General features: G+C 35.9%; 1 protein-coding gene and 1 long non-coding RNA gene across 3 annotated transcripts in view; both read left to right on the forward strand.

Annotated features, from left to right (window-relative positions):
- Positions 1-15,087, forward strand: part of LOC138331060 (protein-tyrosine sulfotransferase 1-like) — a 55,347-nt gene extending 40,260 nt beyond the window's left edge. The window contains exons 3-5 of one of the 2 annotated variants that reach the window (XM_069278520.1): positions 10,048-10,396; positions 13,522-13,607; positions 14,496-15,087. In XM_069278520.1, coding sequence (XP_069134621.1) covers positions 10,048-10,354 — 307 coding nt within the window. In that variant the 3' untranslated portion in view covers positions 10,355-10,396; positions 13,522-13,607; positions 14,496-15,087. Of the gene's footprint in view, positions 1-10,047; positions 13,608-14,495 lie in introns of both variants that reach the window. The other variant, XM_069278519.1, reaches the window with a different exon arrangement.
- LOC138331061 (uncharacterized) lies at positions 750-4,035 on the forward strand. The gene is made up of 2 exons (XR_011209649.1): positions 750-2,253; positions 2,377-4,035. It is a non-coding gene; the product is annotated as an uncharacterized lncRNA (long non-coding RNA).
- Positions 15,088-19,814: the final 4,727 nt, after the last annotated feature.

Genomic DNA, 19,814 nt, shown 5'->3' on the forward strand with positions numbered 1-19,814 from the left:
GTTGCCTTCAATTCAAACGATTAATCGATTAGTAATCGATTACATGTGACCGAATAATCGAATACAAAAATTACTAATCGTTTCAGCCCTAATAAATGGTGACCCCACCCCCCCTGGGGCAGGAGGGGCAGGGCCCAATAGGGGTAATAGAGGTAAATCCTATAAATCGCTACTTGTCCTAGAGTTCTGCATGGATTGCAACCAAATTTGGCCAGAAACTTCCTTAGGGGAAGGGGATCAGATTTTGCATAAATGGTGACCCTGACCCCCTGGGGGCAGGGGGGGCGGGGCCCAATAGGGGTAATAGAGGTAAATCCTATAAATCGCTACTTGTCCTAGAGTTCTGCATGGACTGCAGAACCAAATTTGGCCAGAAACTTCCTTAGGGGAAGGGGATCAGATTTTGCATAAATGTGACCCTGACCCCCCTGGGGCAGGAGGGGCCGGGCCCAATAGGGAAAATAAAGGTAAATCCTATAAATCGCTACTTGTCCTAGAGTTCTGGATGGATTGTAACCAAATTTGGCCAGAAACATTCTTGGGGGAAGGGGAAAAGAACTAGTATAAATTTTGGTTTTGGCTCTGACCCCCCGGGGGTAGGAGGGGCGGGCCCAATAGGGGAAATAGAGGTAAATTCTATAAATCACTACCTGTCCTAGAGCTCTGCATTGATTGCAACCAAATTTGGCCACAAATATCCTTTGGGGAAAGGAAACAGAACTTGTATAAATTTTGGCTCTGACCCTCCCTGGGGGAAGGAGGGGCGGGGCCCAATAGGGGAAATAAAGGTAAATCCTATAAATCGCTACTTGTCCTAGAGTTCTGGATGGATTGTAACCAAATTTGGCCAGAAACATCCTTGGGGGAAGGGGAACAGAAATTGTATACATTTTGGCTCTGACCCCCCGGGGGTAGGAGGGGTGGGGCCCAATAGGGGAAATAGAGGTCAATTCTATAAATCGCTACCTGTCCTAGAGTTCTGCATTGATTGTAACCAAATTTGGCCACAAACATCCTTTGGGGAAGGGAAACAGAACTTGTATAAATTTTGGCTCTGACCTCCCTGGGGGCAGGAGGGGCGGGGCCCAATAGGGGAAATAAAGGTAAATCCTATAAATCGCTACTTGTCCTAGAGTTCTGCATGGATTGTAACCAAATTTGGCCAGAAACATCCTTGGGGGAAGGGGAACAGAACTTGTATAAATTTTGGCTCTGACCCCCCGGGGGAAGGAGGGGCGGGGCCCAATAGGGGAAATAGAGGTAAATCCTATAAATCGCTACTTGTCCTAGAGTTCTGGATGGATTGTCACCAAATTTGGCCAGAAACATCCTTTGGGCCCAATAGGGGAATTAGAGGTAAATATTCTAGTTCCTTCAGAAAAGAAACAATGAACTTGTATTCAGAGCATTACTTGGCATCACAAACCAGGTGAGCGATACAGGCCCTCTGGGCCTCTTGTCGTTCTTTTGGAAAATAGTAACATGAAATTGAGAAAATACAGCTAAATTTCTGTAGGGGAAGCAGCATTCCCATTCACATACTACAGTGCATTTTTTAAGTACAGTTTGAAATAAAAACGTAGAATTTAAAAATCCATGCGTTTAAAAAACGTACTGTCAATGGCCTTTGCTTTTATCCGATCGTCGATACGCAAACGGGAACGGTCAATTCAAAGCCTGAATTAGATATCAAAAGTGAAATTAGGAAATGGTTTGATGCTTCTGATTGGCTGACCAATCAGCGTTCTTCTTTCATCACTGTATCAGCATGGCACAGAAAAGTATTGCCGATTTTTTCGTCGCTGGACCGTCACAGCAAAAACGATCTTGTGACACAGAAAATTGTTCAACAACAACAAAAAAGCCCAAAAAGGATACTGAAAGTAACAGTAAACTACAGAAAAAACTTCAAAGAAAAATGGTTGCAAGATTTTGACTGGCTGCGAAATGAGAATGATCGCATGCACTGTATTACATGTGAATGTGCCTCAAGCACTCGAAAAACTTTAAAAAAACAATGCGTTTGTATCAGGCTCCAAGAATTATCAGCGTTCTGCTCTTGTCAGGCATATGAGATCGGACGATCATACACTTGCAAAGAAAATTGTAACACAACAACGTTATTTTGAAGCGGCAACAAGTTGCGTAAAAGGAAAATTCATGCCAGTCTTAGAAGCCCAGATTCGAACGGCAACACATATGGCTGAACGAAATATACCAAACCGGCAATATCTTGGTTTAATTGATTTACAGGTATGTAAAGAAGTAAGAAAATCAATATTTGTCGGATGTTGTTTTCATAAATTTTGTTTGTATTATGTGCAGATTTTCCTTGTAAATGTAGTTATTATAACGTTTTCATGGTTTTTTTTTCAGATATCAAATCAATCATCTGTCCTGACTGAGGCCAATAGGTCGTGTATTTTGTCTAACCATCAAGCAGCTCAAAAAATGCAAGAGTATAGTGCAAATGTTTTAAGAGAATTGACAATAACACGAATCATTCAAAGTCCCTTTATTGGCATAATGGTTGATGAAAGCTTGGACATAGCAACTAACAAAAAGTTAGTGATGTTCTGCAAAATTGTTCATGGAGGAAAAGTCAAAATAGAGTTGTAGCCAACATACCTATTCAAGATGGGAAAGCAGAAACTGTATATAACTGTATTGTTAACTGGTTGCAAGAAATAGGTTATGATATTGCCAAAGTAAGTGGTTTTGGCAGCGACGGTGCTTCAGTAATGTTTGGAAAGATCAGCGGTGTTGGTGTGAGACTTCAGAGAAAAAATCCGCGAATAGTTCATATTTGGTGTTCTGCACATAGACTATCTCTAGTGTCTTATTGGGCAGCGAAAGACATCCCTTTTCTTAAATCTGTGAATGAAATGTTGATAGCTATCTTTAATTTTTATCATTTTTCAGCTTCTAGATATAATAAACTCAAAGAACTGACTTCTTTGATGGGCAAAAAGGTAAAAAGGTTTAAAAACCCACACAGGCTAGGTACGCTGGCTATCTATGTCTGATGCTGTAAGTACATGTTTTGATTGCTACTCAGTCCTCATTCTTGGTCTTGAGCATGAAGTGGCTAGTAGCCCGCATTCAGAAGGTGGGAATAAGGCAAGGGGGATCCTGAAGAAAATTAAAAACATTAAGTTTCTGATGACATTAGCATTATTAAAGGATATTTTAGGACATTTGGACCTTGTAAGCAAAGTTTTCCAGAAAGATAATTTAGATATTAATCAGTTGAAAACAATAGTAGCATCTACATCACATTATTTGAATGAAAATACTCCAACGGTACAGGAAGTAGTAGATCACACAGATGAACATTCAGAGTGGCAAGGTATTCCCATATGTTGTTCTCTAAGAGACAGAATTGCTCACAGGAATTTTAGAAAAAAAGTATGTAAACAACTTACTCGGAGAGTTTTCAAAAAGGTTTCCTGATAGTTCCTTGGGTGTCCTTCATGACTTAAACATAGTCTTAAATCCTTCTAAACTTCCAGAGTCTGTCAGTGGTATTAAGGAACATGGGCTGGGTATTTTAGAAAATATCATTGACTTTTACAATACATGTAGTGATGAAAATGAAACCCAGCCACTAGTTGACTCTAGCAGAATGAAAAAGACTTTTTGACAATTCAAACATGTGGTAAATATGAACAGAGAAATGGATGTTACAGAGTTCTGTCTTTTGGTAATCAAAGATTACAATGAATTGTTCCCTGACTTTGCAACAATTGCATCTATTTTGTTAACATGTCCACTGACCAGTGTTCCATGTGAACGTGGGTTTTCATTACAAAACAGACATGTAAATGCTGTTACAAGCAGGAGGTCTGTGTCCTCAGTTGAGGATAGAATGGTAATTGAATATTGTTCCAAGCAAAAGGGTTAAAATCAGAATGAGGTTGTACAGAAAGCTGCAGAGAACCGTTAAGTTCAGCTCTATACTCTGTACAATTTCATGATTGTTTGTACAATCTGTTGATAGAAATGAAAAAATAAAACGAAAACAAGTTATTTTTACGAGTTTGTTTTATTATCTTTTTCATTTTGTGAAACAAACCCCCAGTTATTTAACAAAACCCCCTCTTCGAAAAGCTGGGGGTTATGAAAACCCCCAATAGCTAAAAGTGGTGGGAATGCTGGGGAAGGAGCCGAATTTTGGCCCCAAATACACCCCAAAATAATCACTGGTATAGCATGATACATTCTTACAGGACTCTGCTGTTTTCTGATCGGTCAAGACCTCACCAATACATCTTGACAAAATGCAAATGTCAATCTGGAGCGACGAACACCTATTCAGAGGTTGATGCAGGAAATCTAATAATTTGCATTGGCATTGCATAAATACGTATAAAGTATTACCAATCATCAATAAACAAAAAGGCACCCAAACTTTACTGTTTTTATTATTTGTTTCATTTCTTCATTGTTATACATGGTTTTATTAACAAAACAGTTATTGGCTTTTTAGTCCACCATCATCAGATGGTCAGATGGTGGGCTATTCAAATCGCCTTTTATCAATTAATGGTCCATTGTCCGTCCGTCCATTAACATTTCTTGTTACTGCTATTTCTCAGAAAGTACAGACGGGATCTGTCTCAAATTTTACATGCAAGTTCCCCTAGGGTCCTAGTCGTGCATTGTATTTAAAGACCAATTGGTGAACAAGATGGCTGACAGACTGCCATCTTTGATTTTGATAGTTGAAGTTTGTTTCTGCGATATATCTCAGAAAGTAAGGAAAGGATCTTTCTCAAATTTCATATGTAGAATGTACGTAGTAAAAGTTTGAAAACCAGAGAAAAGATCCATCTTTCCATTGTCAGACATAGATCATTCTTTGGTGGGCACTCATATCCCTCTGGGATCTCTTGTTGTAGAATTGTTAAACCTTTGAAAGGAGATATTTCCCTTAGTCTTTAGACTTGGAAATACTACCATTCTCAGTAACAATTCCCGGTATTATCCTACAAAAAGTCAATATTTGTAAAGTACAGATCTTTATCCTGGTGTGTACATAGTAATTTAATTACATAGAGTGGTCTAAGGAACAATACAGGCCCATTTACACAACTCTTGTATCTTATATAAATAACATGACAAACATTTTCAAGACTATTATGCCACTTAAGGCATTTCTACTAACACTAATAGTATATTGATTGTGATCTGGACCAGGGCTGTCATTCAGGCTGAATAAATACAGAATGTATAATCCATAAATATTCATCTATGTGTGTAATTTTATTAAAACATGGTCATTTTTGAGGTCCATAATTCCTAAGCCTTGTTGGGTGGATAAGACATTTTATAGTATTGATTTCTCACTACCACCAGCTAGCCCCTACCGTATTCGCCGTAATTAGCGTCCTCCCCCTGTTCTAAAGAAGAGTTGAAGGTGTATAAACACCCATCCCATGGGTTTAAGAATATATTTTACAACATGTGATGCCTCTAACATCAGCATTGTATCCCATATTACATGAACTTGCCAGTCTTTTACATGTGAAGCATGACATAATAATGTGTCTCATAGGATAAAAGGTATATGCATGTTTACTGCAACAGATTAAAGGATTAATATGTCAGGATATTGCTTTGGATGAATGAAAAATAAAGTCCCACCCAACGAATCGACTATCTTTTAGCACTATCGGTTGGTTTTGGTTGTGATTTACGGGTAGTGTCGACTACGGTTCAGAGATAATGAGCTAGGTGGTCACGTGGTCTTGTGATGTCAGAGTAGTCCGCGGCTACACAAGGTAAGCCTAGTACTATACATGTATACAGCATATATACGTATACGTTAGATCTACAATTTGAGTTTTTCGAGTAAATGGTTATTCTAACTTTATGATGTAGATATTTTCAGTTTCAAAACATTCAATTTACACCACTTAAAAAATTCAGACAAGCATATATCTAACTTTAGATTAGATAATCAGTCCAATGTGATAGCGATATCAAAATGATGTTCGGATCAGTCTGGACTGAGATTTAGATAGCATATGATGTAAATTTCAGTGTAATAAAAAAACACTATCTTTTTACGAGTGAAATCCCAAAAATTTAGCATGAATATATCTAGAATCAGTGTTTATATTTTAAACTTCTGCTATAACGTTGCAAACACGGCAAAGTTTTTGAGTAAAAATAAAAAGTGGACGGTTATCAGTTATGTGATATTGGAGTAACAGTACCGAACTTATACCGAAAATAATATGTATATCTATATTGTTGCCTTTGAAACTTTATCCATAACGTTTACTAAAAAGCAGAAATACATCAATGGTATTTCTGATATATGTTCCTAAATCACAGTTTAAGTGTAGATTTCAATTCATTATTCCAAAATTATACTAAATCCTTAAAATAGTATATTCATTGTCGACCGTTTTGTATATCTTACAGAGATTTAATAGTATGATATATGAACATTTATCGTATAATCCAAAAAGTAACCACATAAAGTGTTCAAATAAAAATTGAAATTACTTGTATACAGGCATTATAAATAGATATAATATCTTGTACCTTTTTAAAAATATACTAAGTGATATTTAGATAAGCATATTTAGTGTGATAATGTTGTAACCCTTCTGAATGACTATACATGTACATTTAGATTCGAAACGGTGAAAATACATGCTTAGAATTTTTAGCCCACCATCAACAGATGGTGGGCTATTCAAATCGCCTTTCGTCCGTGGTCCGTCCGTCCTTCCGTCCGTCCTTCCTTCAGTCCGTCCGTTAACAATTCTTGTTACCGCTACTTCTCAGAAAGTACCAAAGGGATCTTTTTCAAATTTGATATGTAGGTTCCCCTAGGGCCCTAGTTGTGCATATTGCATTTTGGGACCGATCGGTCAAGAAGATGGCCGCCAGGCAGCCATCTTGGATTTTGATAGTTAAAGTTTGTTACCGCTATTTCTCAAAAAGTAATGAAGGGATCTTTCTCAAATTTCATATGTAGGTGGCCCTGGAGCCCTAGTTGTGCATATTGCATTTTTGGACCGATCGTCAACAAGGTGGCCGCCAGGCAGCCATCTTGGATTTTGATAGTTAAAGTTTGTTACCGAATTTCTCAGAAAGTAATGAAGGGATATGTCTCAAATTTCATGTGCAGGTTCCCCTAGGGCCCTAGTTGTGAATATTGCATTTTGGGACTGATCGGTCAACAAAATGGCTGCCAGGCAGCCATCTTGGATTTTTTATAGTTAAAGTTTGTTACCGCTGTTTCTCAGAAAGTACTGAAGGGATCTTTCTCAAATTTCATATATAGGTTGCCCTAGGGCCCTAGATGTGCATATTGCAATTTTGGACCGATCAGACAACAAGATGGCCACCAGGCCGCCATCTTGGATTTTGACAATTGAAGTTTGTTACCGCTATTTCTCCGAAAATTATGAAGGGATCTGTCTCAAATTTCGTGTGCAGGTTCCCCTAGGTCCCTAGTTGTGCACATTGCATTTTGGGACCGATCGGCCAACAAGATGGCCGCCAGGCAGCCATCTTGGATTTTGATAGTTATAGTTTGTTACCGCTATTTCTCAGAAAGTAATGAAGGGATATGTCTCAAATTTCATGTGCATGTTCCCCTAGAGGTTTTGTTGTGCATACAGCATTTTCGGACTGATCGGTGAACAAGATGGCTGACAGGCCGCCATCTTGGATTTTGATAGTTGAAATTTGTTACCGCTATTTCTTAGAAAGTACTGAAAGGATCTGTCTCAAATTGTATTTGTAGGTTCCTCTAGGTCCCTAGTTGTGCATATTGCATATTGGGACTGATCGGTGGACAAGATGGCCGACAGGCAGCTATCTTGGATTTTGGTAATTGAAGTTTTATCACCACTATTTCTCAGAAAGTACTGAAATATCTGTCTCAAATTTCATGTGCATGTTCCCCTAGGTCCCTAGTTGTGCATATTGCATTTTCAGACCATACAGTGGAAAAGATGGTCGATTGGCCGCCATCTTGGAATTTGATTATTGAAGTTTGTTACTGCTATTTCTCTGAAAGTACTGAAACGATCTGTCTCAAATTTCCCCTAGGACCTTAGTTGTGCATATATATTGCATTTTGGGGCCAATTGCTGAACAAGATGGCCAACAGGTAGCCATCTTGGATTTTGATAATTGAAGTTTGTTACTGCCATATATCTCATTAAGTAATGAAAGGATCTTTTTCAAATTTTATATGAAGTTTGTAGTAAAAGTTTGAAAAGCAGAGAAAAGATCCATCTTTCCATTGTCAGATGTAGATCATTCTTTGGTGGGCGCCAAGATCCCTCTGGGATCTCTTGTTACTGATACCTTAGAAATTACAGAAGATTGCTATATGCCACGATTCTGTAATTACAGTACTAGACTGGAATAGTTTTTTAAGGTTAAACCTTTAGTTGAAATAGTTCTTAGAACCATTTTTGCTTCTGAATAAGTCACCTTCCATTTTTGTTTTACCTGTGTACGACATTTATATATGTGTATGTAATATATATTCTTAGGTATGATCAGGTATAGTTTACTTCCATTTGCTTTTACATCTTCATTTTAAAAATGGAGGTGACAATAAAAAACCTAGAGCATAGATATACGGGGTTTCCATAATTCAAATCACAATCCAATTAACAGATGTCCTAACCTGATTGACAGTAAGACATAGCAAATACCCGATATAGTCAACCGAATAGCAAATTGCCCGCGGCCAGGTAATTACAGGTGAGTTAAATGAATGGCGTTGTGTACAGGTAAACAACATCCTGGTCCAGGTATTACATAATATAAATCTATATCGGAGTATCTACTCTTATACCGATTATAAATTGAAAGCGACCGCACGGTCTGAAAAACAGTTTGTTTTGCTTAATTAATTAAAAATATTTCAATATTTAGATCTTTTTTAATATCAAAAATAAATTCTTTCTATCATATGTTGAAACGTTTTACGGTATTGTAATAAATGTATCTCGATTTATTCGGTTAGCAACACACAACACAATGTTTGTAATAATCAATCATCGGTGTGTACGTATGTTAAGCATCATATCATTGATGCTTTAATCAAGGATTTCTTAAATTGTTACGTAACATTTCATATTACAGTCACAAACTTTGCAGTTCACAATGTATCAAAGATACAGGATAATATTATCTAATTAAAGCTTATTCGTTGCTGAACTCCTCGACAAAAAATCTAAAACTTTTATTTCTATGTGGATTTTCTTTCATAATTACACGTAGATACCTGCTATTAGAGCATAAATTAGAGTATTTGAGACATCGAATTTCATTCATTTAGTTATTCATATTCGAGCCAAAGTTATTGTACGAATAACTTTACTCAAAAGTAGTCATAAAAAAACTTATATCGGCTTTATCTGTGACCGTCGATGTAAGTGATAGCACATCAGTTATAGTACAGCTATAAGCCACGGACTATTGTGACGTCACACGGTTTAGAGCTAGAAAATATGCATAATCGGGTGGACAGAAAATTTGACCTTGATATCGGCGGTTTACAGGTTATTCTGGTCGCGCGTGGCACGGAGAGGTTTCTACATGGTCAAATAAAGCCATTTCCAGTATAAACTGAAATTATCATTTTTGACTGCACAAATCCTTTAATGTACCATGACTACAGAAAGATTTAAAATATGGCTGACTGTTTTCGTCCACTACTTACATTTCGGTTCATTAATTATAATAAGCGTCCCTCTTTGTTACAATTATTTAAGCGCTTTGGGCGCTAATTACGGCGAATACGGTATGTGTCCTATACATTGGCCAGTACAGATGTATCTGGGTACTGATAGCTATCTGTTTATAACGTAGTCATAACTAGTGCATAGGACTGAAAAAAACCAGATAAAGGTACAAACAATTAGGGTAATGCATTTCTTAAAATAAATTGAGTTAACTATCAGATATTTTTTTCATAAATCTTCATAAAATTAAAAATCATTTCTATAATATTTTTCAAGTCAAAGTTGTATAATTGTGTAACCATTGCTGATTTGTTGACAGGACAGAAAAATCATCGGACCAGGTGATTCGCCCAGTCAATATCGAGGCATTGAGTCGGTGGGTGGAGCACATACCAAAACAAGATAAAGTTGATATGGCAGCCATCGCTCCAATGTTAAAAACTCTTGGATACGACCCCTTCGCAAACCCTCCAGACTACGGAAAACCTGATCCCAGAGTCGCTGATAATACCATGCATGTAAAACAGAACCTTGACTTCTGGAAAAATCGTGAACTTGAAATCATGACTTCAGAAAAAATTCATCAAAGAAGAAAACCCAATATGGATAATGAGCCCCCAAGCTGATGAATGCTAATTGTATCCAGTGATGCACGTATTTGGACATAAGTATATAAGTTTTTCATGTATCTTCACAAACCGCTTGTTACAGTATATCAAACTCATTATATGTATAAATTTTCAGTACTTTATGTCAAATTACAAATTTCCTATTTTTGAAATAGAATTTTTGAAATACGCTTGATACTGTATGTTGTCAGATTACACAGAAAATGATGCAGTGTAATCAACAAATAATCTTCATGTATATGGACAGATTACTCTTTTGTGAAAATACATGAACTAAGTATTTGATGTGGCTGAATTCCTTTGGCTCTCTGTTGCATGTTGTTTTAAAAATGCTATGGTGAGAATATTGTTGTATATTTTCGAAATGTTGACTGTGTTTTGTGAACGCCATGAAAGTGTTCACAGAAATATAGCAATATGAAGATGGGAGATCTCCTGTACTATAGATATTTTGTATGTGGTTATTTTCACTAAGTCAGCTTTCAAAGTGTCTCAGATGTGTCCGAGTAGTTACACATTTATTAGCACTTATTGTCTTAGGTGGATATATGACGTGAAAATGTCAACACTCTGAATAATTAATGTAAACTGTTGTATTATTTGTTAGTAACCAGTCCTATAGTCCCAATAATAAAATAAAACCCAGCAGACACCTCTCTATAAACACCACCAAAATAAAACCCAGCAGACACCTCTCTATAAACACCACCAAAATAAAACCCAGCAGACACCTCTCTATAAACACCACCAAAATAAAACCCAGCAGACACCTCTCTATAAACACCACCAAAATAAAACCCAGCAGACACCTCTCTATAAACACCACCAAAATAAAACCCAGCAGACACCTCTCTATAAACACCACCAAAATAAAACCCAGCAAACACCTCTCTATAAACACCACCAAAATAAAACCCAGCAGACACCTCTCTATTCTATAAACACCACCAAAATAAAACCCAGCAGACACCTCTCTATAAACACCACCAAAATAAACAAAATAAAACCCAGCAGACACCTCTCTATAAACACCACCAAAACAAAACCCAGCAGACACCTCTCTATAAACACCACCAAAATAAAACCCAGCAGACACCTCTCTATAAACACCACCAAAATAAAACTCACCAGACACCACTCTATAAAGACCAGCACCTTAACAAGACTCTTAGATCCCAAATGTTCAGTATCATCATATTGACCTGTGTTTAAAGACTTCTTTGCTTTGGGTGGTCTTTATAGACAGGTTTGACTGTATATCACAGGTACAGATACCTGGGTGGACTTTATAGACAGGTTTGCTATATATCACAGGTACAGATACTAAGATGGTCTTTATAGACAGGTTTGACTGTATACCACAGGTACAGATGCTTGGGTGGTCTTTATAGACAGGTTTGACTGTATATCACAGGTACAGATACCTGGGTGGACTTTATAGACAGGTTTGCTATATATCACAGGTACAGATACTAAGATGGTCTTTATAGAAAGGTTTGACTGTATACCACAGGTACAGATACCTGGGTGGTCTTTATAGACAGGTTTGACTGTATATCACAGGTACAGATGCTTGGGTGGTCTTTATAGACAGGTTTGACTGTATACCACAGGTACAGATGCTTGGGTGGTCTTCATAGACAGGTTTGACTGTATACCACAGGTACAGATGCTTGGGTGGTCTTTATAGACAGGTTTGCTATATATCACAGGTACAGATACTAAGATGGTCTTTATAGAAAGGTTTGACTGTATACCACAGGTACAGATACCTGGGTGGTCTTTACAGACAGGTTTGACTGTATACCACAGGTACAGATACTTGGGTGGTCTTTATAGACAGGTTTGACTGTATATCACAGGTACAGATACCTGGGTGGTCTTTATAGACAGGTTTGACTGTATATCACAGGTACAGATACTTGGGTGGTCTTTATAGACAGGTTTGACTGTATACCATAGGTACAGATACTTGGGTTGTCTTTATAGACAGGTTTGACTGTATATCACAGGTATAGATACCTGAGTGGTCTTTATAGACAGGTTTAACTTATATCACATGTACAGATACTTGGATGGTCTTTATAGACAGGTTTGACTGTATACCATAGGTACATATACTTGGGTTGTCTTTATAGACAGGTTTGACTGTATATCACAGGTATAGATACCTGAGTGGTCTTTATAGACAGGTTTAACTTATATCACAGGTACAGATATCCGGGTAGTCTTTAAAGACAGGTTTGACTATACTACAGGTACAGATACTTTTGTGGTCTTTATAGACAGGTTTGACTGTATAAAACAGGTACAGAGGCTTGGGTGGTCTCTATAGACAGGTTTAACACCACAGTTGCATATGCTTAGGTGGTCTTTATATACAGGTCTGACAGTATATCACAGTTACAGGTACCTGGGTGGACTTTATAGACAGATTTGACTGTATACCACAGGTACAGATATACTTGACTGTGCATCACTGGTACAGATACATTGTTGGTCTTTATATACAGGTTTGAATGTATATCATAGGTACAGATACCTGGGTGGTCTTTATAGACAGGTTTGACTATATATCACAGGTAAATATACTTGGGTGGTCTTTATAGACAGGTTTGAGTGTATATCACAGGTACAGATGCTTGGGTGGTCTTTATAGACAGGTTGAGTGTATATCACAGTTACAGGTACCTGGGTGGTCCTTAAAGACATGTTTGACTATATATCACAGGTACAGATATTTTGGTGGTTTTTATAGATAGGTTTGACTGTATATCACAGGTACAGATACTTAAGTGGTCTTTTTAGACAGGTTTGACCGTAATCTGTGTCTAAGTTACTATTAAACCTGTCAATAGAGACCACCCAAGGGAGAAAGAGAAAAAGGTCTCAATAGCCTAGACATAAGATTTATTTCTGCTGTTTTTTCCTGCCCATGCTACTACAAATTGCCATGATTAACATAGCATTAAAAGACTCATTGCTATACTTAAGAGTATTTATTGAGAAATTGATATTATTACAGTATTTATTGAGAACTTGCTTTTATTCAGGTTTAAAATTGTGACACAAATTATATGTATCATCTCAAATACCTTATGCTTCTTGTTGCCACATTAAAAAGATGTTGAAATGTTAAGATGTGAATTTGACTTCATCATCAGGGGGTCGAACGTGTCTTGGTATGCGAAGGTGTATTTAGGTATGCGCATTCCAAGATGGCGGAAAATCTACGCTTCGGCAACCAAAGGTAGGTACAAAATCCTCTGTGGTTCTTGTATGCTTAATATATGATGTTCATGACTATTGCATTTCGGTGATAAAATGTTTGCAGTTCCCAAAAATGCAGAAGATATTTACTGTCAGTGTTTAGTTAAAAATCTATTGAAGAAAAACTACGAGATTTTCTGGTAGAAAACAGCACTTCGCTTCAAAACAACGGTATATTTGGATATATATACAATTTCAGCCCGATTGAGCAGCCAAATGACAAAAAGAATCACTTTGAAATTCTTTAAGAATTAAGATCAACCCAGTTTCTGATGCCTGATAGCATTGTGTCTAGAGAAACGAACGTTTGAAGTTAGTGTACGCAATCATTGGTATGCGTGGTCTTGGACACCACTGGTTTTGGTATGATGAATTTTCAGGTTTGGCTAATTTGACGGTGTTTAAACGCGTTTTATATTTCATAAGTTAGGTACATGATATTTTTTGCTCTTACATTGCTTTTGCATTTTGCCAGACCTCCTATCGTAAGAAATTAAGATGTATACATGTACAATATAGTATGGCACGCATGTACAATGTAGCAGGTTTAATTGCACATAGTGATACGGTCGCTTTCTTGCGAAAAGGAAAGTCTGTTTAGCTCAGTCGGTAGAGCGGCGGATCAGTGAGTCGAGAATCGCGGGTTGGAGCCCGCCTAGCGGTACATTATTGCCACACTGTATAAAGCTACAGTGTAGCTTTCTTTTTATGACTCCTTGATGTCATCATTAGGCCTTTTTAACAAAATAGGTGAATAGTTGTGTGTTCAAATTAATAAAACAATGCTAATGGGCAACTTCTGATTTTGATTTTTATCACATTTTCATTGTTTTATAGGTTGATTCATGATCCCTTTCTGTATTTACAGGGCCATATGCGAGGAATGCGGGAAGGATTTCCCCACCAAGTGGAGTTTAACCAGACACATGCGGGTGCATGGGTATGATGTAGGTTCAAAATGCCCTCACTGCACCATGTCATTCCCCACGAAAGCTAATTTAAATGCTCACACTCTCAAACAGCATGGGATTGGGGAATCGTACACGTGTGAAGACTGCCACAAAAGTTTTTATTATAAGAAAGACCTCGCATACCATATCAAACACGATGTTTGTAAACAACCCAACGGGAATGCTTACCAGTGTGACATATGCAGCAAGTCTTTCTTGACAAAGAAGTATCTTAGGCAACACGAGATCATACATAAAGCGGCGACCCTGCAATGCCACATCTGTGGGAAAGAGTTCAAATGGAGAAGCTCTCTGAGGAAACATCTGATATTATGTAATAAATGAACATTTTATCTTTTTTCTTTTTTACGTTTTGTGTAGTGTCAAACTATTTTTTATGTTACTTTCAAAAGGTTGCAGCAATCTATAATGTAGTTTTTTAGCAGTTATTTTGATTGTTAAGTTTTGTTCTTTTGTGTTGTTATTGTGACTTTTTATCTTTAAAACTTATCTTTATAATTTTCAAATCAATACTGTACTCTTTGATTAAAGTTTAAGTTTTTGTAGCTCGAATTTTGACTTTCTTTTGCTCAGCATTATCAGATTGTGGGTTCCAAAACGCTTCCGTATTGCATTCGTGTAAGGTTACCAAAGACAAACACTCATATATTTCAATGTAAATTTTACTGATGTGCAATTCCATTATCACATTCATAATAGCATTAATAAGTTAAAAGAAACATCAATATAATCTTTCCGTTGTTAAAAACAAAGGAAAATGTTTGCACACCTAAACAGAACATTTGATAACTTCTGTATTATTTACTCAAAAAGTGAGAGAAAAAGAAACGTCACCCACTTTGCTTCTTGATAGTGGTAACCACCGATCCAAACAAGATTACTCGATATCATGAAAGCCTTGTAACACCGATGGATTAATTTTTGACTCGTCCACTTTGTAAAACGCCCTGACAGGCTGGACACCTTTGAGGTTATCATGGTATCCAGATATTTTGCCATGTTTTCGCCTTGTCTGCTTTAACCTATCGAAGATATGATTTCTGAAAGAAAAATGATATCAGAACATTAGTTACTTGTCTTCCTTGTATTAATTATCTGTAAGTTGGTGAAAACAACGGATAACGCGACCACGTATTGAAAAAGTGCATCTGAAATCCCATTAATTTGTAAATCTCAAAGAAATCACCTCAAAGTTATAGACGAAGTTTTGGATCTTTCTGGTCCTGAATGTTGGCATTCAGTAACAGTTGATGATGTGTTAATCATTGTTTCCTGCACATCGTAACCGGCGCGGCTAAATACCCAATACTACCCAATACTACCCAATACCACCCAATACTACCCAATACTACCCAATACTACCTGTAAATAGCTAATAAATCATTGTTTTGGGACTCTATATTATCAATACCATTCAATTAAACTATATTTTGCCTTTAAAAATGAGTTTTGTGTAAAAATGAGTGTGTTAAAGCCAAATATCGCCCAATACTGGCCAACGAAACGACTAAATACCCAATACTACCCAATACTATATGTAAATCACTAATTAAACATCCTTTTATGACATAATCTATTTATTTATATTAAATTTAAATAAAATTTGTCTTATAAAATGAGTTTTGTGTAAAAATGTGAGTTTTGAGGCCAAATATCGGCCGGAAATTACCCAATACTAGCTAACGAAACGTCGAAATACCCAATACTACCCAATACTATATGTAAATAACTTACTAACCATTCTTTTATGACATATTCTATTTGTCTATGTTAAATTAAAATAAAATTTGTCTTATAAAATGAGTTTTGTGTAAAAATGTGAGTTTTAAGGCCTAATATCGGCCAGAAATTACCCAATACTAGCTAACGAAACGACGAAATACCCAATACTACCCAATACTACATGTAAATAACTTATTAACCACGCGTTTATGACATAATCTATTTACTTATGTTAAATTTAAATAAAATTTGTCTTCTAAAATGAGTTTTGTGAGAAAATGTGAGTTTTGAAGCAAAATATCGACCGGAAATTACCCAATACTAGCTAACAAAACGACTAAATACCCAATACTGTACCCAATACTATATGTAAATCACTAATAAAACATTCTTTTATGACATAATCCATTTATGAATGTTAAATTAAAATATAGTCTGTCCCATAAAATGATTTTTGTGTAAAAATGTGAGTTTTAAAGCCAAATATCTCGCCCGAAAATTACCTAATACACAACGACTAAATGCCCAATACTACATATAAACTAATGTTATTAACACTTATTTTGTCTATTCCCCCCCCCCCCCCCCCCCCCCCCCCCGTATTTTGAATGATATTTTGCCTAATTGTTGTAATTTTATTGCAATTTTTAAATGTCAAATAACACCCTATACCGACTGAACCAACATATAAAAACCCAATAATACATTTAAATACAACTATTTTAACACGTTTCGATAATTGATATTGTCAAATGAAGATTTGGCCTTATTTCTAATTTTAAGTTTTTTTTTTATGCCAAATGCATCTATAAATACCCAATACTGAAACAAATTAACAAATCAATACTACTGAAATTAGATCAAAATGCTGAGATCAAATCTTCATTATTTTATTTTTATTAGATGAAAGTAAAAGTCCAGCTAGAAAACAAATTTTGTATCCCTCAAACACATCAAATAAATAACTCTATAACACCACTTTCTAATTATAATATTTAATAAATGCTAAAATCGCGTTTGTTCCAAAATATCGCTAGAAATGTTCATTATTTAAAACTGATAGTTATATGTAACCAGCATGTAGAAGTAATTTTGAAGAAACGTTGTGTTTGCAGTAAGGGTAATGGCGTATTTGCAAAACTAATGTAGAACTTTTAGCCATTCTTTTAAGTAAGAATGTTACCAGGCTCTGCAGTTCTCCTTTTTTCTTCAATATTCCACAGGCGAAAATAAAAATGTCTCTATCTTCAGTATTGAACATATTCAAGTCATATCTTTTCGAATTAAAGCCTCATTTTACACATTTCACATACATGAGCAATTTATTTTAGAAATAGGTTAGTTCATATCTGGGGAAATATTCGATCCGGGCAACAGAAAAAAGGAAAATTCTCATTAATCTGCAGTTGTATATATCATACCCATATATTTGTCAATTTGTTTAATTTACTTTGCATATAAGTATACCGGAATTATCCTCCGCCATCTTGATAATATAACAATGATCATTGTACTATGTATTTATGTATATGTTAAACCTATGTGCTGTATTGCATTGGTAAATAAAAAACTTGAAACCTTGCCAAAGATCAAGTAACCAATGAGAAGCTCCGCCTTGTCAATCACTTGATTTATTTTCAATGACTGACACCTGTAATTAGTCTCCGCTAGCCAATGATAGGTTTGAAGGGGAGGGGCCTAGGGTCGTGTACCTGTCAATCATACCTGACTGCGGTTGATAAAACGAAATTAGAACTTATTGTTAAAAAGACAAAAGTTGTAATATTTCCAAAAGCTAAATCAGCACCAGTTTACGTTATGCAATACAGAATTAGATCTATTAGAAGGATATACATATCTAGGCTAGGCATATTTTTTTTTTTAATTTCAATGGTAGCTTTTTTAAAGCAAGGAAAAAGGACTGCTTAATAAATCAGTGTTTGCTAATTCGACTATATCTCTGCCTGTTGATCTTCAACTTAAAATATATTATACTCATCAGAAGTATAGGGATTTGAAAATACAAATGTTGTAGAAAAAAAATTATGGTATATGGCGAGCTGGGAAGATACCCGATTGATATTGAAAAAAAAATGTAGAATGATTACTTTTTGGCATAGCCTTATAACATCAAATAAATTACCAAGTAACATTATAGATTAATGTATACTTTACATGAAACTGGATCTATGTCTTTTAAATGGTTGTCATATGTTTAAGATAATTTATCCAGAGCTGGGTTCAGTTTGCATAGAAAAGTATTTATTACAACTTAATGAAAATGATAGAAAAATTATGTGTAAATTTAGAACCGCTAATATTAACCTTCTTATAGAATCAGGAAGATGGCTTGGTATTCTGCGTAATGAAAGAAAGTGTGATTTATGTAAATCTATCCGGATATTGGCGACGAATTTCATTATCTTTTTAAATGCAAACACGAATCAGTGATGTTTTTAAGAAATAAATTTATTCCAAAATACTGCTATACTTACCCAAGTCAAGAAGAAATGGAAGGAATGTTCAATATAGTTAATGCTAAAACCTATATAAAAAATGACAATATTTCAGGTAGACAACAGCCTATTTAACGACGGAAGTACGCAACATATACAATCAATCAATAAATTGCCTCTGTCTATTATATTTAATTATTCCCTTTCGTCTGGTGTATATCCTGACGCATGGAAAAAGCTAATGACCCCAACATTGTGTCTAATTACAGACCAATATCTCTTCTAAGCTTTAAAAGGTTCATTACAATGAGTAGGTATCCATATAATTTATATAAACAAAAAAAGTAAAAGTAGTCTTTAAATAGGAAAAGGTCATATATAAGTTTGGGGTCAACGGGTATTAGTGTGCTCGTAATTGGTATCTGGTGATGTGCACACATTTCTCCGGATATTAATTCAGCTGACACATTCGGTGATTTGACAGGTGTTTCAAAGGTTACCTAGCTGTCGCAACTAAGCGGGGGGTGGGGGTGGGGTGGGGAGCAATTCTCTTGCCAGATATACGTATCATCATACACTCTTCAGGACAGTATCGATTATTCGTAATTCTGCCAAGATCTGCATTGTATTCATTTTTTTTTCAATTTAATTAAACATGTCTCTCTATGATAGTAAATGTAGAATGTGAGAAAGAAGTGTCGGATCAAAGTTTATGATGTTCGCTTTTCTACAATTAAACAAACTATGTGTACTCATTTATTTATTTGTATATATATTTACAGTATTTATGGACTTCAAAATATGTTTTGCATCGAATATACATAAAACATTAGAAACCGAAGTTGTTTTCAATATGTTAAATCTGTATTATTAACCATTTTAAAAATCCTCATACCGGTATATGCTTGTCTTACAGGTTAATTGTCTAAATCTTTTAGCGTTTGATAGATTACTGAACAAAACTCTACATGTCAAAATTTGACAAATTATAACTTCAGTTACCATGCTTTTTTCCTAATAAATACTTTAGAGATACAC

The sequence above is a fragment of the Argopecten irradians genome, chromosome 9 (assembly GCF_041381155.1).
Source record: "Argopecten irradians isolate NY chromosome 9, Ai_NY, whole genome shotgun sequence".
In the NCBI taxonomy this organism is placed as follows: Eukaryota; Metazoa; Mollusca; class Bivalvia; order Pectinida; family Pectinidae; genus Argopecten; species Argopecten irradians.